Source organism: Zeus faber, assembly GCF_960531495.2.
Source record: "Zeus faber genome assembly, chromosome: 12".
In the NCBI taxonomy this organism is placed as follows: Eukaryota; Metazoa; Chordata; class Actinopteri; order Zeiformes; family Zeidae; genus Zeus; species Zeus faber.
The window spans coordinates 15,791,067-15,817,541 of NC_137196.1; the positions used below are offsets into that span (position 1 = coordinate 15,791,067).

The window sequence follows — 26,475 nt, forward strand, 5'->3', positions numbered from 1 at the left end:
TCCATTTGTCCATGATGTCTTGGGAGGAAGTGCCATCGCAACCCACATTGCGCAAATGGTTTCAATGCATACTAGTGTGAATTCTAGCAGGTTTTTGTAACTGCGAATTTACATATCAAAGTGTCTGCATTTCAATGGAGAGAACTTGAGCTACCAGCCCCCGTCCTCCTAAAGCAGTTTTGTTCTCAGAGAGTGGTACTGCTATTGTGGGCTTCTGATGGGTTTTGCTGGACACTGTGGTTAGTTGTGTGACTGTGTGTGTGTGTGTGTGTGTGTGTGTGTGTGTGTGTGTGTGTGTGTGTGTGTGTGTGTGTGTGTGTGTGTGTGTGTGTGTGATAGAAATGATGTGAGAAGAACACTCAGAGAGAGCGCGAGTGTGTGTGTGTGCAAGTGTTTGTATTAGAAACAGAGATTAAGTTGGGAATGAGATCATTTCCAGGCCGAGAATTAACACCAAAAATCACGTATTGAGAATAAAAATTGAATGACACTCAGAGCCGTGTTCCCTCTGTAGATTTTTTTTTTACACAGATCAACTCAGTAAATCTCCAGAGAATTTGTCATTACAAACCAGCAACATCTGTTTTTATCAAGGACAAAGAGAACAGTAAATACAGAAATGCGTCCTCCACATCTGTTGTTGGAGAATGTTTTATGTGGCTGAAATGGAAGTTTGGCCTCAGAGTATAAATCCAAGCCGCGAGGATTCCATAGGTTTTCAATGGCCGAAGGAAAATATTTAAACTTTGATGATTCAAATAATCAGTAACTGTTGTTAAGATGCCCAGCTTTTGTTTGAAGAATTCTGTTGTTTTTCTTGTGTTTTGGTGTCACGGAGAAAATGTTTATCTCCTATAGTACGCAGCTGTTGCTTAGCTGTGAAAGAATGTCACCCCCAGTGTCATTATACCATGTTTATCTTGATGGTGTTCTCTCTTTCTCCCTTCCTCTCCTGAGATATGCGACCCGATTTTGTGTATGAAGCAATTTCCTTTAATAGGTGCAGGTTGGCAGGGACATGAAAAAAGCCCCCAAAAAAACCCCAACAAAATCACAAAGCCTCTTTTTCGAAAAAGGCACGTCATCCCCATCTCCCGTGTTTTACGGATCGAGTGAAGGTGGGTTTAATAGTGAAAGCGGGCGGACGCTCAGATGTCAGGGGACTCTGGTGATGATCTGCCCGGTGCCACGTGAATGCAAATGCCGGCGGAAGTGGTGCATTGGCTGCTCTCGAAGGTGGAGGTCAGCGGCCCCCAATCGTCCCACTCCCGGGCAATAAAGTAAACCAACTGCTCTCAACCTGCCGCCGCCCGGTGAGATCTGGCTTTGTGCTCTTTTGTTCAGCCAGAGCCACGTCAGAGGGTTTCACAGAGCCAGGAGTGGAGGGGCAGGTTGCTATGCATTTTTTTTTTTTTTTTACAGAAAGAGCAAAAACAGATCTTCACCTGCCATCTTCACTCACAGCAGGCTGGTTTGACAGCTGTCTTGTTCCGCACTTGTGACGCACTCACAAGTCAAAAAGTCAAAAAATCAACAGACAAATAGCGGGAGAGGGATTCAAATGAAAGACAGATGACTTCAATTTTTGCTTTGATTGGTCCGAATTACAACAGTCTGAAATTGTGCCTGTGCCGATGGTCGTTAAACCATAACAGTTTGAAGATATTACTTTCAGGGGGAAGGAAGGAATAGTCTGTACGCGGGATTATTACACAGTACATGCTCTCTCTTCCCCTAGAAAATGCCCTGTAAAGAGTACAGGCTCCAATACCATCACCTGCTGTGTTTTAAATGACACTTAACTTTCCCCCACTGCTTTGAAATGGATGTTTAATGATCAACAGAGACCCAGAGATTAGGTCTCTAGCAGTCGTAGTCGTTATGTATGCACTCGCTGCGGTGCTCCTCGGCGCAGTGCTCTTTCCCCTGCTAAGAACTCTACCTCCTGTATGTGCACTACAAAACACACACTGTCAGGGTAGGCTGCATTTTGAGTGATGGATCATTGGGGGTCTCCGTAGGCCCGCGTTAACCCTTTGGTGTTTGTCGAGCACTCCCAGATGGGGAGCCGTCAGCGCTGGGTGATGGATGGCGCCGGGTCCTTAGGCTCCATATATCAGAAGATTAGCACTGACCTGAGAGTTGTCTAGACCGCCCTCTGAGCTTCTTCACCAACACGGGCTGACATTAGCATACGAGGACACTGCCTCGTCCCTGGGGGGATACAAAGATATTGTGCTTTATTTGCTTCTCTCATCACATAGGTCACAGGAAGTCTGCAGATTAAATCCTGGAGGCTGTGTGTTGGTCGTAGGTGTATCTTGACAGGTCGTCTGTCTTGCACTGATGAAACCCTTTGCACGTTCTTCAAACGCTCAAGGCGCCAGAACAATCATCCCCGCCCATCTTAGTGTGGCTGTAGTATTTAGATCATTGATAAGAAATCAATTGAAATCGGTACAAAGCGCCCTCACGGCGCGCAGAATTTTAAGGCACGATCTTCAGGCTCTTCGTACACGTTTACCTCCTTGAAAACCCTTGAGGCTCCAATGCGTCTTGTTCGGATATTGTGCAAAACAGGAGACAGGCTTTATTTTCCATTATTTCACCTCACTGTTTTATTATTGGAATTATATACCTCTGCGCACACTCCAAAATGTTATTTTTATATTTTGTGTAGGCATTTACAGCCATTCTTCATCCAAAAACCCAGGCGTCAATTGCATTGCTGGAAAGCATTCACATATGTTTTCCAAATACGGGGGATAACATAAGAATTCCAATTCCAAGTGGCTGTTTCGTGTGGAAGAAAGGGCTTTGAAGGCACCGCATAAGCAGCACTCTGGCGGGCAGGCCTAGTCTCCCTCATGGCCCTTCAAGGTTTGCCTGGCGTCACCTGCGGGTCTCGAAATCGAGCCGTTACGTCTTGAAGGTAAGAGCTCTTTGTCAATGCCCTTCAGCGTTAATGGATGTTTTGACTGGCAGGTGCTCGCGCAAGGTTGGGATTAATTAATCGATTATTGATTCATTACAGTTCGGAATTAGATTGATAAAGCTCATCAAACCCATCACTCCAAATTATAGTTTTGACGTTGTGTCAGAAATGGTGAGTTCAATGTTAATTAGGCCATTTTAAAAGGCCTCAATGTTGATTCACCCCAATGCAGCGGGGCGATATTACTATCATATTTAAATGAAGCTTTAAATGGAAAATTCAACTCCATTTTATGCAGTGAATTCATTGATTGTTTGTTACAGCGGCCAAATATCTATGTCTTTTGTCAAATTTCCATCCCTACTTCACACAGGAGATTATTTGCTTTAGAACCCATGGCTTATAGCATTCGTTACCAACAAAGGCAAAAAGCGATGCAGCCGCCCTCGTCTCTTTGCTTATGAATTAGCGTCCGCACCCCAAGATAAAGCCTTCAGGCATATTGATTGGACTTTAATTTTATGCTATCATGGCATACAGTATACAGTGACAGAGACTCCCACATTAAAATTGTGGATGTTAATCAGTGAGGAGCTTTTACCAACTTGTTAGTCAACAACCAAATGAAGTGTAAAACACCCCATTTGGCGCGCTCCGTCAAAAAAAGGGAAGGGAATTTAAAACTCGAAAAAAGCCTCCTTCCGTCTGTCCGTCCGTCAGTCCGTGCGTCCCCCCCCAGCCTTCATGCGGAGTTGTGTCGATTTCTTCCATTTCAAAAGCTCCCCGAGCACAGAGACAGCAGGAGCTGACGGGGGGGGGGGGGGGGGGGGGGGGGGGGGGTGGGGGAGAGAGAGAGAGACAGAGGGGCTTGTTGTTGATCGCTCAAGTAAATCACATCTTGATATTTGAAGAGTAGTTTTCGTGATTGCCCTGATTCCTGCTGAGTTTTAATTAGGGGAGTCATCGGCGTCGAGTCGGGTATCAATCGTTGCTTAAAGGGAACAAATAATTTGTTTTTTCATGTCGTTAGAACTAACAGAACAATCGCACGTTCCCCCTTGCCAGTGTTCCTTCATCAGTCTTTCATTTTGTGGGCATCTTTGCTCGATAATCACGTTTCCAAATACTTAACACATCTCTATGTGATTCTGTGTGAGCAACAACAACAATTTTATTCAGGCGACTCTCATAATAATATAATTTATAAGTAATAATAATAATTAATACCGAGTTCTCCCTCGAAAATCAGCACTTAAAGATTTTCTCATAATTTCACAGCAAATACAATTGCGTGCAATACAAAGCCCATTCATTTTCTTTCAGAAAGCGGTGGTATAGATCGCACCGAGGTGATTTTTACAAAGGATAGGTTTGCGCCCCGCACTCCTAAGACCTTTGTTAGGACGTTTAATTACTGCAGAGCCGGGTGTAATTGATCTCGGCTTAGTGGGATTTTGCTGTCGCTGAGAAGGAGCCTAGGTGTTAATACCGCCCAGCGATGCCTCCATTCCCTTTTCTTTCTTCCTTGGCGCGCGCCGCCCCGCCGTAGAACTCGTCTTTCATCCTCCCCGGCCCTAAGTCGGAGAGGCATCTGTCTTTTTGTGTGTAATGGCTAACCGCTGGCCCTGTAGCGCTGTGGAGTACCTACCGAAACGGAGGTGGCGGGCGTGGAAGCTTCTGGAGCTCCGGCTCACGCGCGGGCATGGCCGGCAGTATGGCCACCTGGAGTGTCCTCTTACGGAGCACTTTCTCCCCGGTTCCGCGTTGTCACCCACCATCTTTAAAATTTCATCAGGCTGTTAGATAATGCTGCCCGATGTGGGTGAATTATTGATGGTCGTGTTCGTATGAGCAGGACAGGCCGGGCTTTTAACTCTCTGAGCTGTTGGATCTCTCATCCGGTAACTAAGGGACACGGCACAAACACCCAAAGGAATGGTGTACTGGAGGAGGGAAAAAAAATTGAAGCAGGGGGCTGAAAATAAAATAAAGAAAGGCATGCATCCTTTACGCTACTGTTGGGCTAAGCCACAGCACAAGGGAAACTTGGCAGTGGGGAAAAGCTTTGCATCTATTGAGGCTTTTTCGCCATGCTTGAAGCTTTGAGAAGTAGTTTGGTGGCTGTTTATTTGTTGCTTATTTTGTTTATTTATTTGGGATTGGAAGTCGGTACACAAAACTCTCGTGCCCGCCTTTTCTGTTTAAACAAAGAAAGGGAGGAAAATAGAAGTTCTTAGGAAAGTGATTTTCAAACTTGTGAAAGCCACGCCAAGAAACCGCATAAAGATTCACAGATTTACAATCAATAGGTCAGTTTATTTGTGTTTATATTTGATGTCGATAACTTCGCTACCCCTTTTCCACCTTTGCAAACCGATTTCTGGTTCTGGACCGGTGCTGGTGCCGGTTTGCAGTTGGTTCAACTTGCGAACCTTCGAAGAACCGGTTTGCTTTTCCATGGGAAAAATGGGCCCCAAGGGCCACGTCATTACGTCACTGTAGTCTGCATATGTCTCCGCAAACTGCTCCATGCTTTGCGGACTACCGGAGTCCAGACTTCCGCCCCCGGTTTTCAACATTCACTACCAAATTTGTCACGGTTTGTGCTCCGAATTTTACGTCCATGAGATCCGTACTTGCTTTTCCCCCGCCCCCACAACCCCAGACGCAAGCGGCTCTCGGTTCTAGTCCAGCAGCCAAGGGGCGCCACTCTGGAACCAGTTTTACGGTTCCAGAGCCGGTTCCTTTGCTTTCGAAACGCAAAGAACTGGTTCCAGATTAGGTACCGGCTCCGAACCGACCCTCGAAATGCCTCGATGGAAAAGAGGTGATTGTTCGATATATAAAGAATTAAAGATTGAAGATGATTTAAACGAAGCAGAGCATTCCTGGGCCAAGTGAATCGTATAACTTAAAGTGCATAGGTGGTTTTGGAATTTCAAAACATACTTGTGGTTATTTAAACTTATGTAAATTTTTCATTTCATTTCTGGGCATAGTGCAGTCAGGCTTCCGAGAGGAGGACACTAAGCCTAAAAGATATGTCAACGCAAATGCTCCCAGAACTAGGGGCGAATTCACAAAGAATGGATTGCGGCTGCTAATAGCACCTAAATTGCACGTCAAATTGCCCACGCAATTTTATCTTTTGGTCCGCGCTTCAGTCACCACCAGCTCTCTGCAGACAGTAATCATTTTGCTCTACCTTTGTGTCGCTATTAGCGTTGGTGTTTGCGAGTTAGACTTTTTTTTTGCCATGTGGCTGATTTGCATCGAAAGGGGCCAATTTTGCGCCAAATGTATGAATAATATCTAATTGAAATACTTGCAAAAAGCACCGGAGCACTGCGATGCTATTTGCATGGCAGCACAGTTAGGGGTGCATTTCACCCTTTGCAGGTGTTTTGAGAATTACACGTAGGGCTGAATGAGGAATCAAATTCAAAGCGTCATCGCAATGTAATAGAATGCAATTTTGAAATTGCAAAGGCTGCGATTAAATAAAAAAGTTTTTTTTTTTATGTTACGCAATCTAAAGCAGTGATACTCAACCCAACTCTTTTATGACTAGTTGCGGCTCTTTTAAGTGTTATTTAAAAATTAAATGAAAAAATTCTAAAAGTATTTCATTACATTTTCTACAGTATTCAAAACAGAATTTCTCAAGAGAGCGCATCTATGGAAACCTGCTTCCTGCTAGTGATCAATGATCTGTAAACTGACTGACCAATTGCTGATCGCCTGGCTTCCACTGGCAATTTTATTATTAATTATTTGTATTTAATTAGATTATTACCGTACATGAGAACCCGGTCCAGCCGCGCCACGCAAGGCCACCGTGTCCAGATCCTCTATCGGCTTCCACTCTACAAGCACCACAACAGCTTCCGTGCAAATAAATATAAAAAATAACTTTTGTATCAATCCAAGGTTTTCATTGAAGCAATTCGACTTAATTTAAGTGCGATATTCCAGAGAACACGTCATCTACCACTGCAGGCGCAGCAGACATGCACAGTAGAGTCGGCTCGTCGCTTTTTCTTCGTAACTTCCGGTTTGCCGTCCCCCTCATATATTTGTACATCACATGTTACATGCAATAGACAAACTCCCCTTCGAGTGACCCCATCGTCCTTTGTGACAAACTCCTTCCTATTTCATAATGGGAACCATGACCATATCAACTTGTGTATGTCCTGAATAAAGGGTTGGTCTCAGGGAGCTGCTCTCAAGTACATCTCTGAGCCGACCCTTGTACAAGATATTTCTGATCTGGCTCTTGTACAAGATAATAAATTCACTTTGAGACCAATAACTTTTTCCCTCTTCATTGTTCATTAGAAAACAGGGCATTCAGCAGAAGAATTTTTCCAACACTTGCGTATAATAATACGTAATACATTTGTGGTTGCAATGGTCATAAAAAACATGGTTATAATAATATGGTAATGATAATAATAATAAATTGCAATGATTGCCTACATCATGCTTTTCATTCCCTAATAAGATATTACGAGTAGCTTTATTTAAAGATGCAAGATGGTTTGATGGAGGAAAGGTAACGGTGGGAAATTTGGCTCTTGCGAAAATATTTCTTATTAATGTGGCTCCTGAGCTGGGAAAAGTTGCGTATCACTGCTATAGAATGATTTATTGCTTGTGTTTAGTGAAGAATACAGAAGATAAGGAACCAAGATAAGGAAAGATAAGGAAAAATTGCATACCAAATCGCAATCGCAATATTGGTCTAAAATGCAAAAGGCAATTTGATTATTTTCCCAAATCGTTCAGCCCTAATTACATGGTTTATCTTTTCCTTATTTGTGCAGGTTTAGGGGCTGCAAAAGCTTTTGTGAGTTGGCCACTGAATCTACTATACTTGGTATCATTAATATTGGAGCGTCCAACTGTGTTCCAGTCAAGGAGGCAAGAGATATCCATGTTAATGACCAAGGTCATTAAAGTGAGCATCACTTATTCATGCACAAAAAATGGCTTGGAGAAAATTCTTAAATTTAATGGTTCATTTACTGATAAGTCCCTCTTAAGTGAATTCAGTAATTTGTTTCTAAACACATCAAACATGTGAGAAAGCCATCGCTGCAAAACCCCCTGCACTATATAAACACTAGTCCGGCTCGTGAAATAGGCTGAGCTGACAGCCGGGAGTTTGGGATGAAAGGCTGTTTTGGGAATAAACACCTGGAGTGAAAGGCGTTTTCAGGGAGACCGTGAACTCATGCCACGGACGCCCCGGAACAAAATTGAGCCGTCCCGCTGGTTTGACGGTTGGGTAACATTAGCATTTGTTGCATGCTACACCTGGCTTGAGGTGAGCAACTAGAAACACAGGACTGGGATCGGCAGAACATTTGAACATGGAAGTTACTCCGATGTAAACGTTTGACGGGATTAACACGATTGGGCGTGGTTTCAGCGTCTTCAGCGGACACGACCCCAGAGTCTCAGCGCAGAGGGAACTGCCTTTTTTTCCCCTCACGATTTTGAAACCAAATTTTATTATATAAGTGCCGTTTTTTTTTTTTTAATCATTCTAATTTGGCTGGGTGGTTAAATACACATTGTTCTGTGGTGTGGCAAATTCAGAACACATATTTATTTACAGGGGCTTTAAGCTCCATTGGTGTGCCGTTCAAGTTTCAAGTTTAAACTAGCTGAGCTCGAGCAAACCTACAAAAAAACCTCGGCGTGAAGAAGAAAGGAAGAAAGGATATACTTAAAAACAGGAAAAACAAGTCCGACGTGCTCTTCATTTCCCCATGGAATTGCAGTTTGAAGCCCGGCTAATAATTACCAAGATGTGTGGATTGCCTTCCCTTCATGTGGGCTAAGTTTGAACGCTTCCACACACAATGTCCCTATTTACAGATCATTAGAATACGTTCCTTTCCCATGTGATGTTAAACATTCCTTACGGGTTTAAAAGAGATGTGTCATCAGGTAAACAGCTCGGCGTGCTCGGACACAGGCTTCATTCTCTAACGCGATTACATCTCACCTTAATAGGTGTGTGACTCCCAGCACAGCCTTTGCCTTTAAAGTGGTTTTAATGCAATTACTGTATCGTAACTGGATGATCATTTCTATTATTTCTATTCCATATTTTGTCGAGGATTTAATGATTTAGATTTAATTATTTGTTCCAAGCCAACCACGATGCAGGCTTGTAAATTGTGATTAAACGTGCGAATGAGCTGAGGGTAGTTAATATATGCTTGTACGTGTGTGAGTGTGCATGCCGTGTGTGTGTGTGTGTGTGTGTGTGGGTGTGGGTGTGGGTGTGTGTGTGTGTGTGTGCGCGTGTGCGTCGGCGATAGAATTGCCGTGGAAGAGAAGAGGAGTGTGGCTTTCAGCGGAGCCCGATTGAAAGGAGAATCTCTCTGTGTTCGATGTCAGGGCAGAGCTGCTCCCGGCTTCTCTCTGGTGACCCTCCAGCTTAACAAACTGCTCTAAGGTCATCTTATTCATTCCCCTGCCAAAAAAAGAGACAGCTACTGAGTGGAGAGAGGAGAGGGCTAAAGTCTAAAACTGGTAAATGAAACTGACATTTTCGTTCCCTTCATCCCCGCCCATTCAGATTTGCAGTTGGGTTGTCACAGAATACATTTGGGCTCATTAGAACCGAGTAACCTTTAGGTGTCCTGAAGTGGTTAGGTGATTATCAGAATGAATTTAATGTATTTTCGCATAAACTCATTAGTTGTAATGTCAAGGCTCGCACCAAAGTTGCGAACAGGGTAGGCGATGGCAGCGCTGCAGGTTGGTGTCAGTGGCATACGAGATAATGAAAGCGATGGTGATGGTGATGTTAGAGGTCATAATAATGTTGTGAATTTCACCTTATCACTGGTGTGTACATTGCAGGTGGTTTCTGTGATGCACACAATGCACTTCAATGTTATTCTCACTTAACTTAACTCCTTGCCCACGCCCTCTATAGCCCCTTTCCCACTTACACTGGAAGCAGTAAATCTACCGGCAACGTTCCGTACCGGTGTCACGCGGGAAAAGGAGCCAGTCTCGACGTTCCGCAAACTTCCCCACTCTCAAAGTGGTATAATTTACGGGAAAATGCCGGTATGGCTGTGAATGGAAGTGTGTGTAAACGGAAGCATCAGATTTCCGTAAAGTAGGGGTGGAGCCAAATCCAAATAAAGCACAAACAGTGGGACTTAACGAATACCTATTTTGTTTCAAATCTTTCAAAAGTTATTTGTTTTCAAGGGGGGAAAAAACATTTGGAAAAATGTCCGATCCGGACCGCGGTGCACGACTGCAAAGACGAGAAACTGAAAGGCGACTCGCGTCTCCACGGAGACAGGTCTTTATATTCTTCAATTTCATTATTTTTCTTCTTTAAAATGCCACGGAGGGAACGAGCAGACAGGGAGAGGTAGAACCGGTCGAGACGTTCCTTCTCTGGAGGCAGAGAATGGAGGACAGGTTGAAAATGATCACACTGATTTAATAACATTAGGGTAATGGGTCTGGCGACGGGGACGCTGTCAGCAGAGGGAACCGCGTCCATCCAAAATGGGCGGAGAGACAGGGGGGGCGAAGCGCTGGTCTAAAAACGATACCAATTCTGTTGCCTAGTCTCGCGTCAGCATTACGTAATGTAAGCCTAACAGTCATCTATGTGGGAACAGACTCCATAAGGCCAATGTGTGAATGGCTGCTTGGGTTGCATGAGCGAAATTCTCCTCTGGCGTTTCACTGTGTGTACAAAGGAGAGTGTGCCTTCGACGAGAATGTCCAGTAATTCAACAGATGTGGCGATGAAAGTGGGAAATAAACCTGATCAACGTCCTCGAGTGCAGAGGTTCCCAACCACCGGCTCGCGGGCGGGAATTTTTTTTCCGTAGCGATCTGCGATCTGCTCAGCAGCAGCAGGAAACAGAGTAAATGAAATACCTCTCGAGTTTTTATTTGCTTTGTTTCGAGAAAAGATCACTCTGATCCCAGCTGCGGAACTGTATGCAAGCCCCCCCCCCCTCACTAAGTTGGAGCATTAAAATCTTGAATATATTCAAATCTAATATATATTAATCGTATTATTCGAATGGGATTATAGAGGAATATCTGCACCCTTAACGACCACCTAATGCCTTTGCCAGATATTTTTTTATCCAGCAATGTTACGGATTCCATGTGGGAAAGGGGCTTATGTTTTACGCTGTCTACCTGGCTGCTGCTACTCTGTTCTATCTACAAAGCCCAGAAGCACAATAACTGCTGTGCACTCTGAATTAAAATAGCTAAACATTGTACCTTTATGGGTTCCCCAGTTTTGCTAAAACTGGTCCCTATGTGTGCAATCTGGACCTACTTGGTGAAGAACAATTTATTTTCAGAGGTTTTAGGTTTCTTCTTTTTTCTTTGCTGAACTTTCATTGTTCAACGTAATAAAAAGAACACATTTCTGACACAAATCCTTTCTGTGCCTTTGTCAGGGATGGCAGAATTCTTCCATTTGAAACGTCCATTTCCCTGAGTTTGTACACCTGCGAAGCCCTCGCCCGCTACCTGTTGATCACAGTTAATTTCCGCCCCGTCCCAAACATCTCATCAGCTCGGCGATGAACACACTTCCCTGACTACCGGTCACGGTGCTTTGCCCTTTTCCTGGGCTGGCAGCTTATGACAAGTACTCTACATCGCTGGTGGAGCCAAGGAAATTACATCATGTCCCCGAGGGAGCGGAAAGCTCAGCCCTGACAAGACTGTCATGACAAAAGAGTTTCTTGGGAACATCGGGGCGCACCGAGGACAAAAAAGCGTCTTGGGGGCCATACTTTCTCTCGGTTCGTTCAACGCTCAGCTCCCACTTCTAGCCCACCAACCATCTCCTTGTATTTGAAATTCCCCTCTCACATGTTTTCTTCTTTATTGTCCTGAATGTAGGGCATGGGGGTGGGGACGAAAGTTCTCCAAATTAGTAGTTATTCACAGACTGGAAGACAAACCATTGTGCTGGCAAGGTCTGGCTCAACGGACCCACATCTCTATTTCACTTGTAGGTTTTGAGCTTACACTTGGACTTGCACATTCGTTTTGTCCCAGCCTTACTTGTTATGTATGTATGCACTCTTTATCTCTCACTTCTTTCCATTGACAATTGAAAATAAATTAACATTCCCGGGCTTTATTTTTTCCCCCTCCCTAAGCCTGTGGAGAAAACTTGGAGGCGAACCCAGGAGGTCAAGCCACACTCACAAGCTGTCAATCCTCCTCAGTGACCCCCACCGCCCCCTCTTTTTCTCCTCCCTTTCTTTCTTCCCCTCCTCTCCTCCCGCTCTCCCCTCCATTCAGAGCGCCGCAGCTTAGAAACGCAGCGCCCCCTCTCCCTTTTACTTCACCGACGCCTCTCCAGGGTTGAGTGAGGCGGGCGCAAGCTTTGTGAAAGAAGCCTCACATTTATTCAGCCTGGCTGTCGCAAACAGCCTTGTGCACATGTGGGCTGTCGCGCAATCCATTTATTTTTATTAGTATTTAATTGCCTGCTTGCCTTTTTTAACCTCTTGCTTATTTTTTTCTATCATTCAGATTTGAAAAATCTGCATGCACTGTGGTTTTCCCCATTATCTTGACTGATGAAAGATTTGTCTCTCTGGGTTTTCACTGTCTATGATTGGGGAGCGAAAGAAAAACAGATGTGAATGTTTGCTCATCGTTTTTCATTTATTTTTTCACATTTTTTGGTCTCGACCAAGTTTTCTTTAAAGTTCGGACTTGAAAGGCACTTGTTCTTGCAGGGCGGAATAAAGGCAAGACTCAATTTTCAGATGACAAGTGAACTTTTAATCACTCTATGGTCCTGTGGTATTTTATACATTTGCGCTTGTTAATTTAAGTGTAGGTGGTGGCAGTTAGTCATAACTGTGTACCCTTTTTATATCTGCTGTGAGGGAACATGGTGTGAACGTTGCGTGATTATTGTTGGCCGAGTCACAACTAACCTCAATTCCCATGCTCGAGGGGGTCTGGTGTAGATAATTTCTCGGCACAATTTCTGAGGGTTTAACTACGCCTCACTTACCTCTTTAAATCATTTTCTGCTTGAGAACATCCCAATCCAACCCACCCCCCCCCACCCCGCCCTCCCCATAACCAGCTTGTGCCATTCCCCAAAGTAAAATTATCATACTTCTATCAGCATGGGTGCAAAGGGGATCTAAATGTTAATCAAACTAATCCTTTTATCTCAAGTCCGACCAAATCGAGTCCCGCTAAACAACACAGCATTTAGGAGGATGAGCTCCTTCGTACCCCCTACAAGCTTAAAGGAAAAAAGGCATGTTACTCAGCAGGGCAGCAACTCCGTTGGGCTTGCTTAGTGAAAAAGAGCCCTTAGGTTGGAAACCCAGACCCCCACAGCCCACCCCCCACCCCCCTCTCTGGCCCAGCAGGCCAGAAGGGCAGGGTCCCCCCCAACAGTTTCCAATCTCCTTCTGTCAACCATCGTCATGGTTGCCGCATGGCACCAAAACTCATATTTGGAGACGGTAAATGGATGATTGCAACGGGAGGGCCAAGTCACGTGCAACGCTAGGGATTTAAAAATGACAACATTTTGGTCGTCTGCCCGATATACGGCTTTTGACAGTCTTGTTGGAAGACGGGATTATTCACAGCGGCAGCCGCAGTGGGCCGGGAAGCGTGTACTCTGAAGTTTGGTCTTATCTGATCTAGTGGCACACTACCTTTAGATAAACGATCAGACGGAAAATCAGATCAAACGTTTTTATGCAATCTTCCAGGTTTACCTCATGAAATATTGTTTAAGAGTGTTTGTGTTTTTTCGGCATTGACTGCGCAGCGCAAGTATTCATCCAGGCCCATCAAAAGAGAAGCAACAGCAAAAAAAAACCACCCAAAACAAGGTGGCCAACCAGTTGGCATTTGGGGTCATGCCATGGAGAATAAATCGTTACTTCATTTATATCTCTGTATGCTAATATTGAAGCTTTCGATGTTTTGTGGGTTTTTGTGTTGCCAAAAATATCCAAGCACATTATTGGGGCCCGGAGAGCGATCAGCGCTGAGTGCTCTGCTGCTCAAATTTAGGCTCATTATAAAATAATCAGGGTGGTTGACGGGTGGTTCTGGAGGAGTGCAGACAGAAACTGAAATCGCTCTCCCCGCTGTATAGCATTTGCTTCCCGCCGCATGGGAATTCGCTGCAGCTTGGGTGAACGCATGCATGCATGTTGAGTGTGAGTCTTTGTAAGTTCTGACAGCTAGTGCACATGTCGGTGCATTCCTACACGTATGTGTGCATACATTGGCTTATGTGTGTAAGTGTGTGTGTGTTTACATGTGAGGAAGTGTTAGGGTGTGTTCATGGATGCATTTTTCATGGTTTTTCAAAGGCACGCCAGGGTGTGTTTATTGGCTCGTGTGTGCTCGTGTGTGTCTTTGTGAGGGTGTGCATGGCATTTCACAAGTGACATGACATCACTCCTCCTCAGTATTTGACTTTGGTAAGCAGCTTATCCGTCTGGCGTGTTAGGTCTCTGAGACTAACCTTTCAGTGCTTTGGCAGACAAAATGACTTATTTTTTTGATGCACTTCCACATGGAATCATCTCAAAAATAAATTATATCTATAATGGCGTCTTGTGTGAGGGCCTGGTAACTGGGGATGGACACTTGAGAGGAGTGTTTGATATGTGGCAAAGATGAGGAACACATCTTCCCCACCTTCAGATCAGTCTGTTTGGGTGACAAACATAGAGTTAATAACATCGGTGAGATGGTAAAACCTGTGTGATTATCAGTAAATTCACAATAGCCATGGATTTCATTATTACTTGCAGCCAAAGATCTCTAATGCATTTTTTTTACTTAATCCGCATGCCAAATTTAAAAAGGATGACCTAGCCAATATGCTGATGATGATCGTGATGATAATCGGGATGTCACCGACACGGCCTCGTATCAGCCCTTTCCTCTGACTCTAACGCTCTCTCCCCTCGCCGTTTCAGATGAGAAGATGAGCACTGAAGTGTCTCCAAGAACCACCGATCGTTGACTTCCCCTCAGCTTTCCGCCGTCCTCCTGCGAAACATCGAAACCACTTTCATCAGCCGGCAGGCGCCTGGAAGCCATTCCGTTCTGCACACAATGGCCTCTCTACTGCGGAGGTCGCCAATGTTCCGCTGCTTGTTGCTCCTTCTCTTCTACTCACATTGTTCAGAAGGTGAGTGACCGTTGAGTTATGTGTTTGAGAGAAGAGAATTCCAGCCGACCGTTTAATTTAGTTTTTACAGTGAGTTTTTGAGTTCTCCCTCTGGAAGTTTGAGGCCCGTGGAGTTTTAAACAATGCGGCTTTTACTATTAAGCCCACTGGATATCCCTGTGGACACATTCCCACACCGTTACAGACACATTAATATACTCCCAGGCCATTGTCCGTAAGATCTGCGATGCATTATTCACATTTTGATGTGGGGAGGGGGGGGGGACATTAAAACGTTCACTGATGTGGAACGGGTAACGACCGCTGCGGTAGGCAGAGCGAACGGAAGGCGGTGGATGTCATGTAAACGTTTCTATGCCGATTTGGGGACAGAGTAAGTTGCTAGCTGCTCACCGTGAATATATTGTCTGTAATACAAATATATTTCCGGGGGCGGGGGGGGCGGATCTATCGCTAAGGACATTAGGGTTTAATAGTCGGTCCACTTCATGAGTCATCAATTCAGCTTCATTAAGTAGCCCCTCACAGTCTTATCTGGTTGGCTCCTCTGTTGCGGTCCGACAGCAGCAAACGTCCCTCAGAAGGTTTTTCATAGAATGTTCCGTTGGCGTTGTGGCGTGCAGTATTTAACTCACAAATCCCTGCATCCTGCTACCATTTGATTGCAAAATAAGTGCCGCAGGAGCCAATGTTTTGGCTCTTAATTCTCGCAATCGAACGATGTTCAAACATAGGTTTTCAGCGTGCGCGCGCCCAGGCATTCTTTTCCTCCTTTTCTTTTTTTTTTTTTTTTTTTTGTGGATTCTGAGCCGCTCGCGTACCCAATGCCAAAACGCAGGGGCATTTGGCAGTTTGAGAAGAATGGCGTTCCCCAAAGGTCTTCTTTGTTTCCGTTACCCGATTTTCGTTGGTATGTTTGGCAATAATTACCACTATTGCCACCGGAAAATCCATCTGTGACATGTCCATCAAAAGATGATGTCGGTATCTCTGTAATAGTAATAATTAAGTCCCGTCTTCCAGTCTTATTGTGCAAAGGAATAAAGTAGCACAAAATGACGTGCTTGTGTGCGAAGCATTGATTACATATGAATGTCAAAGAAAGTGCACGATTTAAGTGAACGCTTTGCAATCTATTTATTGTTGTAGTTTTGTTTTTTAATTTCATCAGTTCTGTTTGTGATGTCATTTGTCTCGGCGGTGTTTGCGGCCTCGGTTTGGGACGAGAATAGAGTTAGAGGGACGGCCGTGCGGCAGTGTGTTCTGTCAGTCCTTCAGCTGGAAATGCACTTCCTTTGTGGATCAGCAACGGAAGATAAGACATCACGGAAGCCATCGCTCTAAATCTGACTCGGATGGAAATGTTTCGGAGACGTTTGAAAAGTAGGCTTTGATTTAGTTGGACTTTTTAAAGTGTCCGAGCTGAACACTCGCGTTGAATTGCTGTTAGGCTTGCCGGTGGGCTATTTGGCTTTGGTATGCAGAAAATAAACGTTTTGGGTTTCACTTGATGTGAGGCCCCTTAACCCGAAGGATGCATTTTTTGCCAATCCATCAATAAAGGAATGAGTGTGGGTTCCCTCTGGAAACAATGCCAAATTCTGTGGACATGCCACTCACCTTCATCCTGTCAGAGCCCAGATGGCCAGCGTTTCTGCTCTTATGTTCTACATTCCACCAACCTCCACACACAATATGTTCCACTTGATTATCACCTTCTCCAAGATGGCATCATCTTTTCACTCAAAGCATTCCTTCACTTTGAAATCCTTAGGTACCCTTGAAAAGAAAATGTTAAACAGTAGAATGCAGCTCATATGAACCTGACTTATCGAAATGATCAGTCAACTGAACTAGATTGAATTTTTCATTCCCGGCCAGGCAATGGCAGTTTCAAAGCGTAAAGGTATAGTATTCATTTGATACCTTTGATACCTCTATTGTAATCATTTTGGTTATCTGTCTGAGTGACTGAATTCCTACAGCCAACAGTTAAAGATACATTTATAGATGTAGATTTAACTGAAATTAAAAAAAAAAATGATGAACTCATTGTATTCTGCACTTTTTTCCTAATGCAAATATGCTTCTATACATACTTTATATTGGCTACCAAATTGGCTCCCTCTTTAGCCATATTTGGGCTTAATTTGCGCTATGTTCTTGTCAAATGATATAAGCTTACATTGACACTCTTTGAAGAGTAAACTGGGTCATGGAGGCATCAGGTTTGTAAAAGAGAGTTTTAGACCGCCCCGTCTGCAGATATGATAAAGGATGACCAGGTTCAGGCAAGCAGCGACTTTAGGTCTGCCAGTAACACAGGCTGAGTAAAAAGTGCCAATTCTAATCTCTAGAGCAAAGAAAGCCAGATTAAGGGGGATTATGTATTGCAGTTTGTGTCAACGTCTTGCTCGGTTGTTGCATGTGTTAATGCCCAATGTAGAATAGACACATCCCACAAGAGGGAAATTGAAATGATTCAAGGCTTTTTTTTTTTTTTATGTGAATTTGATCTGCTTGTAGATATCCGAAATCAGCATCAATTCAGACTGCTATCATAGACACAAGTATTGTCCAAAAGGTGTCAATGTAACCGTTTAAACTGTCCCGGCTTTTTTTTTTATTTATGAAACAATGCATTCATTCATCACGACCACACCAAATGGAAAATTGTAGACAGCTCTATTAATGTGGAAATATTTCATTGTTGAGGATCTTAGCAGGCTTATGGTTCTACTGAGCAGGTGGTAAAGGTCAACAATTCATCTCGGCATAATATTTGTCTCAACCAGTGCCATGCACTCTACCCCTGGTAAAGCTCCTCTTGTGCCACACTGGGGTTGAATGCACGGGGAAGCCATTGTGCGCTAACTCTATTTTGGCCCCGGGCCACAGACATCCCGTCTGTCATCCATTGATATGCTTGGCTTGTTTTATGATTCATACTGAATGCTGTGGGTTTATGGCAGGGCTATCATGAATTCTCAGCTGAGCCATGGGAGATTTACAGACGACCGGTCAATCTGTGTGGTGAGAAAAAGCACAGAGAAAAAATAATAAAAGCACCCATACATCAGTCTTAAGTGAGCATTTTGGAGCGGTGCAGATGGGTTTATTGTTTGGACTGTGTTCCTGCTCTGATGGACATTTCTGCAGAATGAGGGTCGTCCTGAAAACTTGTTGCATTTCTAATTTTCCTTTGCGGCTCAGCGACCTACTAATGATGGTGATGAGCGCACTTTCCCGCAATGCTGGTTTCATGCTCATTTCTCATTTCACAGTCAATCGCAGTATTATAAAGGCAATATGACGCCTTGCAAAAGGTCTGAGAACCAAGCAAAAATGTTTTTTTTTTAAAAATGGCTATTATACTACGACATGGAATTAGGAATGAGCCCGAGTCCCATGTATGAACAGAATCAGTATTTCACTGACATGCTACAAGGTACAAAATGATTGTTGATAGGGTTAAATGTTAGATTTAAGGCTACAGAATAATCCACTTACTGTGTGTGTGTGTGTGTGTGTGCACCTTTGGGAAAGAGGCCTCGCTCTCAGTGTATTCAATGGTGTTGGTCTAAATAGATCCTTGTTATATAGCTGGCTGGTGAACACACTCAATCTAATGGAAGGGGAGTTACGCTTTCTGACATTTTGATTTCATTTGTTAAGCATGCCTTGAATCCAACTTGCTGGCAGCATCACTAAGCAGCTCAGTTCACACCCCTTATGGTCACAAGTTGTATAAACACCGGGCCAGATGTCTAGCTCACTTTTTCCATTCTTAAATGCAGCCTATGCTCATTTTTTTTTTCTTTAGGCAGCTTAATTCAAATAAAAGATAAGTCCGGCTTACAACCTGAACGTCGTTCCTCCTTGAGGGCTAATCTCCTGGAAAAGCTTGGCGCTAGAAACTTCTTCAAGGAGGTTTTGGCTGTCAAAACAAAGTAAAATACTGAATACTGAGAGGAAACATATTTCTACTTGAATCAAATATTCTGTATAGGACATGATTAATGTTGTCATCAAAAAAATGAAAAAAAAAAATTGGTCAGAGAATATTATAACTTGAATCAAGAAATATTTTTTCTTAATATGTTAACAAATATGTAGAGTAAAGAATAAGACTACTCAGAACAAAACTTTCTCATGGATAAAAACACCCTTCCATACTCCTCTCTTTTGTGCTATCTTATAATAGCTGAAATAGCTGTGACATGCGGAAAGGAATTTGCAGTTTAGAAAGAGCACAAAAACTAACAACAAAATAACACTAAGGAACTGCTGCATTGAAGCAATCAAAGCAGATTGTGGCCCGGGCTGAATACCTGCGGCAGTGAATTTTACTCTCCCCTTCATTATGACATACATTTTAGGCATTAATGAGCTAGAGGGAGTGTAGTTTCAGTTTTTTACATTATGATTGCAATGGAACACCAAGGCCCTTAGAACAACAAGCCCCTTGCTGCTTTAAAGCGAATAGAGGCTACAATTATTTTCACTGTGTAAGGGCCTGTGGGAAAATTCTTCAGAAATTATCTCCACGTTATGATGAATTTGTCGCTGACAATCTGCTTCACTGTGTAGCAGGGAATGTCACAAGAAGAGCTGGTTAGCACATTTTGTGGCTGATTGTGAGGATTTACACAGAAAATGTTGTTAAAATATTATTGACAGCAGTAATGGATTGAAATTGTATGTGTATGGTCATGTCTGTGTGTGGTTGAACACACAGGTATAGCGTACTTAAGTTCCCCTGCTCCATTTGCTTTAGTGTATTTTGGACTGTTAGTCATATTTAAGTTGACGCTAGTAAAGTCTGTTGCTGCCCTCTGTCTTTCTGCTGGCTCTGAGCATGAATGCAGCTCTGTTGCATCCAGAGTATTAGTAATCTCCTCCGGCTGAGAGTCTGTGCTATAGAGCATGACCACATTTTTTTTGGTCCAGGAATTAAATGTCACCTTAGGGTGGGTCACCTGCAAACAAAAGGCCACCAGCCGATTTGCAGGTATAAACAGTCCAAGATAAGGGAGCCCTCCTACTGTGCAGGAAATTGAATAAGTATGCAGTCAGGAAAAAAAGTCAAAGGAACTCCGGACACAAAGAGCGTTTTTGTTTGCCGCACGCTATCGGTATTGACCCCCTCTTGTAGCATATTCCCCCGTGGAGTGTGCAGAGCACAGTGGCTTCATCGAAAGACGAGGGCAGGAAACCATTTTTAACCAAGGTCTCCCTCTCTGTGCAACTCTTATCGGAGGTGCTGTTTTCAGTTTGTATTGACTGGTATAGTGCTGAAGGGGAGCGGGGCAAGGTCATCACACTCAGGTCAATCAAATTGGTCAGTGTTCCAGAGATAGTAGGGGGTTATTGCCTTGGAATGTGTCTGGATTTAGTTTTTCACCGAGATCTGGTAAAAGATCTGGAGATCCCTGCAAATCTCCAAATATAGCCATGTAAAACTCTATACAGTCTTTGTATACAAGCCTACATTGTTTATAGGTTTTGTGGACACACAGGAATTACATATGCATGTGTAACACGCACACAACGGAATGCTGTGTGTTAGCTGTGCATTCACCTCTTTGATCATTTCTGTCTTTTCATCATAGTCTCAAGGCACTGATCTCAGTGGCTAGTCAACCTTGAAGTCTCCGACTCATTACTCATGTAATCCGCATTACAGTTGCTTTTCTTACATCCTTGTAACACACTGAGGAAAAACTTCCTGTGCTCAGCTCGCCCTGCAGTCGGCTAGTGGTGGCGACACAAGGACAACAAGCATGCAATGAAGTCAAGTTTATCTATGTAGCCCCTTATCCCGGCTACAGTCTTAAAGGGCTTTTCAGGCCAACATCCAACATGGCAGTTTGACCACAACCCCTAACCCTAAGCCGCAAGACAGACAAGGGAAAACTTTGTAATGTAAGAGGGATCCCCCCCTTCTAGGATGCCAAGGCAAGCTATGGCGCCTAGTGGGCAGATATGACAATTAAAAATGGACAATGAGTAATACAACAATTATATATGTATATACGTATATATATATATATCATATATGTAATAAATTGCACTAAAAATAAAAAGATGAACACAATGAACAATATCAGATGCCAACAATGTCAACAATGCATCTGCCGTAAAATATGCCAACACAGTTCTAATCATGGCAGCAGTAGCCAGGATGTAGGAGTTGTTATGTCTGGAACAAAAAAGGTTTGCAGAAAATACTGTATCGGGCCAACACAGTTGTGGTCATTGTCACGGTAGTAGCCAGGATTTAAGAAATGGCAGCTCCGCCGTCGGTGAAGACCTTGCGTCCATCGCTTTATCTTCCATCTGCACAGATTCACGGAAGTACATTGCTTATCTGGCGACTGGACTCGGTATCTCTTTTGTGATAGCCTAGGTTTAAGTGCAGGGCTTTAGCGAAGGGAAGTGAAGGGAAGTGAGGAATTTCTCAGCCTAGATTAAACCCGTGAAAATGTCTTTCTTTCTTTCTTTCTTTCTTTCTTTCTTTCTTTCTTTCTTTCTCCCAAGAATTACAAAAGACAATACTCAACTGCACTGTAGACAATGAACAGCAGTGAACCAAGTCTGTCAACCTGAGCGCCCAGTTTTTTCTCATCCATCAAATTAAAAAGGCTCTTGATTATTTATGTTCAACCTATGTGGGTCCTTTTGAAAACAAAGTTTTCCCAGCAGACCATACAAATTCAAATATTATACAAGGTGTTCATTTGTACTGTCCTTTAACCCGGTGAACATGTACCAAACACTCCTTTGTCAGCGGCAATGGCCCAAAGATGACATTAGATAAAACAATGTCCTTTGCAGAATCATTAAGCAATGTTGTTTCAATAACATGATCATATGTAAAAACAACCTCATCGTATGAATCACCTCACCAAGATCATGTGATCATTTTCATACATAAAGTTGTTCCGTTTGTATGACTGCTGGGCCTACCTGAAGACAGGGGAAATCAGACATACTAAAACATTGAAGGTACATGTGTTACCGGGGTTACATGTGATTAGGCTGAGAAAAGCACCACTGCAGAAGTGAGTGATTCAATGCGGCGCCTATACAGCCTTGCACTGTTAAAGGTTGGAGAACATTTTTGCTTTCCTTGACAGTGATCCCTGCAACATTAAAATAGAGTGCTCGAAAAGCACTGCTTGCTGTGCGAATGTCATTTCCAAATGTATTTTGTTCTTTGATGGGATGAGAGGTTATGTTCAAGGGGGTTTTGCATGCTAAAATGTTCAAGGCTCACCTTGAAATAGAAAAGGGGCTGAATAATAGCACACGAGCATTTGTCACAACAGGGACAGCCTCTTTTCTAAATGGACCCACCTGAGCGTTTAAGATACAACATCTCGGGGGGGGGGTCTTGTGTCTATCGCAGTGCTTCGACACAAATCCTTTACCATAAACCTCTTTAAGGAGACGTGCATAAACATGCGACATGCGTGTTTCCCTCCTGCTTCCAGCCCGCTGTTTGAGAAGCATTCTGGAGATGAAATAAAGAAAATGCCATGGCCGTGAATACCAACGGAGGTCGTGGAATTTCAAGTGCCAACACTGCTCTCTTATCACAATAAAGGGAAAAAGAGGAATATAGGAGGTAGCACTTCTGCCAACCGCAAATGGACGTCGCTCCAATGCTGGAGTTCTATTTTAGAATACCTATATCGGAATCACGAGTGTCTGATAGCAGTTGTCTGGGAAAGGCGGGTGTAGCCCTGGGATTTGTGGTCTTGTCTGACACTGTCTTTAGAAACAATTCCCAGCAAGGTGGTCCAGGGAGAGATCTTGTGTATCAGGGGAGACAGTGCCATAATGCACAACCAGATTCTCAATATTTAACCGCAATTCAGCGGTTGAAATGAGACACAAGCAGTTGTACCATGGCCAAGAGTTCTCGGGATGTCATCTGTATGTGAACAAGGTGTTATTTTGCAAATCCCAAATCTCGATTCTCATCTCCAGCCTTGCTCCTTTGTGTCTTTTTCCCCATAACGGACATGCTGCTATGTGTGAACTTGTAATACAGAATTTGGATAGCAGCAGCGGACAATGTGTTTGTACGGTTTATAGGATGGATATTCCACACATTTTGTATTTTGTTATATATTTCCCTGCACTGTTAAAATGTTTTAAAGAGTGAGAAGACCGAAATAACAATGAATCAGCATGTACAGCTCAAACGCAAATGCACAACTATTGCATTTTCCACTGCAATGAGACACGATTTGATCACGAGAAATATCTAGATCGGAAGATTAGATAGATTGGAAGATTTCAAAACAGCTTGTTCTAGATATGTAAAGAAGGAATAAGCTTTCAACTTGCATTCTTTAAGTTTATTTGTCATACCACACACAACTCCTTAACGCAAAAGCTTTTTTATTTTTTTTATTTGGGGTTTTTATTTTTGTGGGAGTGTGCAAAAAACATTGCTGAACAGAGAAGGTAAAAACTGTGTTTTGTTTTGTTCTCTCATATCAAATGTTAGAATATGCTTTGCATATCTTTTCTTTCCTGCTTTGTAATTCCCATTGGAAATCTTGACTTCATGGTTGGAAAACATGTTGTATGTCCGCTCTCCTACTCCGGATATTGGATTATGGAGGCATCCACACAGTTGGAAGAATGCTTGACTCTCAGATCCGCTCTTTCTTCCAAAGATGTTGGCTACCAGTAATATTGAGAAAAAACGACATAAAAAGGACAAACAATCTTGAAGCACTCCTGCTGTGCCCACGGTGGGGACACTCTTATTTGACTAAAGGCTACACCCTCCTTTATGCCACAGAGAAAGCGTCCCTGTCAAACCCAAGCGCAGAACAATGGGGGCCAGCCTGGGGGAAACAGGCCTATTTGCATGCAGCTGTTTGCCGTTTCCAGGACCACAAAGGCCAATCAAAGGATCCTTAATGGAGGATGACAAGCATCAACCAACGCCTTTGCTCTCTGTCTGTGCCAGCCCTCGCCTCTATGTCTCCCCTGAAAAAATGGCCCCTTTTCTTCGACCAATCATACGTTCCAAAAAAGAAAAAAAAGAATTCTCTGCCTGCATATGATGTCCTTATGGAGGGGAGTTTCCAAGACTTAAGGTTAGAAAAGATAGGTGTCCCAATAACAAAACAATTCTGTGAGGGTGACAACACATATGATCCTTAACATGACTGTGGTGTTTGGAATTGGCAGACAGCTTTATACCAAGTGTCCATTATCCTTAGATTTTTTTCAGGGTTTCCATTTTATCACGAGGGGCTTAAAAGTTTCAGACTACCGCACTTGAGGTGTGGTGAAAACCCTTTTAAGCCACTGCGCCACTTCCAATATCGAGGGTGTTGATGGAAAACAAAATATTTATTATGAAGGCCAGACTGTTGTCAGTGAATTATAGGCTGTGGACCAGAGAAGACGAGAAACTCCCTGAATGCAACGCATTGACAGGCGGTCTTGGTCCTAGCTTTGCTCTCTTGAGCTCAATAGAAGGCTTAGCAGGCAGGTCAGGGGGAGGAATCTGAAAAGCTACTTTCCCCACAGTCACTCACTGACCAGAATGCCTGATAAGGCGTTATGTCAACAAGGCCAGGAGGTAGCGATCACAGCCAATTATGGAACTGTCAACGTACAACGTTACCATGGAGATTTGATTGAGCATTCTATTTAATATGTTGTTTACTATTCCTTGTTGCACCCTCGGTATGACTTAGTGTTTGACGGACGTTTGGATAAGGAGAAAGTTCTGTGTTTTACACGCACGGGGCACGTTATGGATTTTCCTGCAGTTTTCTCAACAACACTTTCTCTGCAGCTGGCGCCCTTCTGTCGCAGTCTTCGACTGCAGCAAAGTTGAGCAGTCAAACAAAGCACGGAGCTTAAGATGAAAAGCATTTCACACGTCAGCATTCATGCACACATGCGGTCAGGGGCAGCAGCTCAGACTGAAGAGTGTAGGTCATCTAGTGATTGGAAGATTGCCGGTTCGATCCCCTCTGAGCAAGACACTTAACCCCCCCCCCCCCCCCCCCCACCTGCTCCCCGGGCACCGCCATGTGGGTGGCAGCGTACTGCCCCCCCGCCCCCAATTGCTCCCCGGGCACCGCCATGTGGGTGGCAGCGTACTGCTCCTAGATACGTCGGACACTAAGATGGGTAAATGCAGACATCTAATGTCCCCACAGGGATCAATAAAGTACACAGTGCATTCATGTGAGTTGGTTCCATCTTAAAGATGAACATGGAAACAAACCTTTTGGTTTACACATTATCCCCCTTGTGAGTACAGCTAATTATTAATATCATGATAAATGTTCAGTGTGTTGACAAAGATATATTGCTTATGAACTCAGCCCTCCCACTGGTTCAAAAACCCTATTCTTTATATACATGTGGACTTTTTAGACAGATTTATCATTACCAGTCCAATTACAAGTTGGCACAATGGTCTTTAATGGGACCAAGCCTATCTGCAGTCGGGAGAAGAGGTCGTTTGTCCTTCTGGGTCACCGGTACAGTCTAGATACTTCATTTTCCGTTACCCTATGACCAGAAATATCCATAGGGGGAGGAGGAGCCTGGCAAGACAATCCATTGCTGTGCTCCGCTGACAGCAGAATGCTATCAGGACATAACAATCGTGATAGATGACTTGGTTTGGTGGTGTACAGTAAGGGAAAGGAGGGGTTTGACGGGTGCGTGTGAGGGGGAGGATGGATTGGTGCTTCTCCATTCAGAATTGTAAAGTCCCATGAACTGCATTCCGTCTGCCAGTTTTCTGTAAGCTAGCGTGATAAAACCGTTCCACTCCCTACATGAGCAATGGCAGAAGGAAAGATCATTAGTCTTTGGGGTGAAGCCAGGGACTCTGTCTTGTGTTTTATCATCCGCTATGGTGGACAGATTTTTTTAGGAAAGGCATGGGCAATTGAAGTGCTTATTTTACTTTCTGCAATGGATGGGCTGACCTCACAGCCCTCCACTTAAGGTTAGTCCAAGATGACATCTCCTCATGAGGTGATAAACATTGTAGCAAGAATCTACCGGCCGTTAGATCACAGCATCATGCAGTAATGAAATGGTCTAGTTCAAGGGAATTTATCATTAGCTTTATTTTTTTCCCCTGACAATGATACCAGGAAATAAAGATTCATCTTATGACAAGGAATACATTTAATCGGGTATTGGGTGCAGAGTGATGCTTTTTTTTCTGACCGTGATGTGGCGTAAAGTATCATCATAATTCAGTGAGGCACAGCAGGCGGAAATGTCTTGCAGACATGTGGGTCGTGGTTTGAGT

At 43.7% G+C, this 26,475-nt stretch overlaps 1 protein-coding gene across 3 annotated transcripts in view; it reads left to right on the forward strand.

The window, feature by feature from the left end:
- adgrl2b.1 (adhesion G protein-coupled receptor L2b, tandem duplicate 1) overlaps positions 1–26,475 on the forward strand; it is a 69,242-nt gene that overhangs the window by 1,915 nt on the left and 40,852 nt on the right. For all 3 annotated transcript variants that reach the window (XM_080011505.1, XM_080011503.1, XM_080011504.1), the window contains exon 2: positions 14,944–15,158. In XM_080011505.1, the coding sequence (XP_079867631.1) occupies positions 15,083–15,158 (76 nt within the window). In that variant the 5' untranslated portion in view covers positions 14,944–15,082. The remainder of the gene's footprint in view (positions 1–14,943; positions 15,159–26,475) is intronic.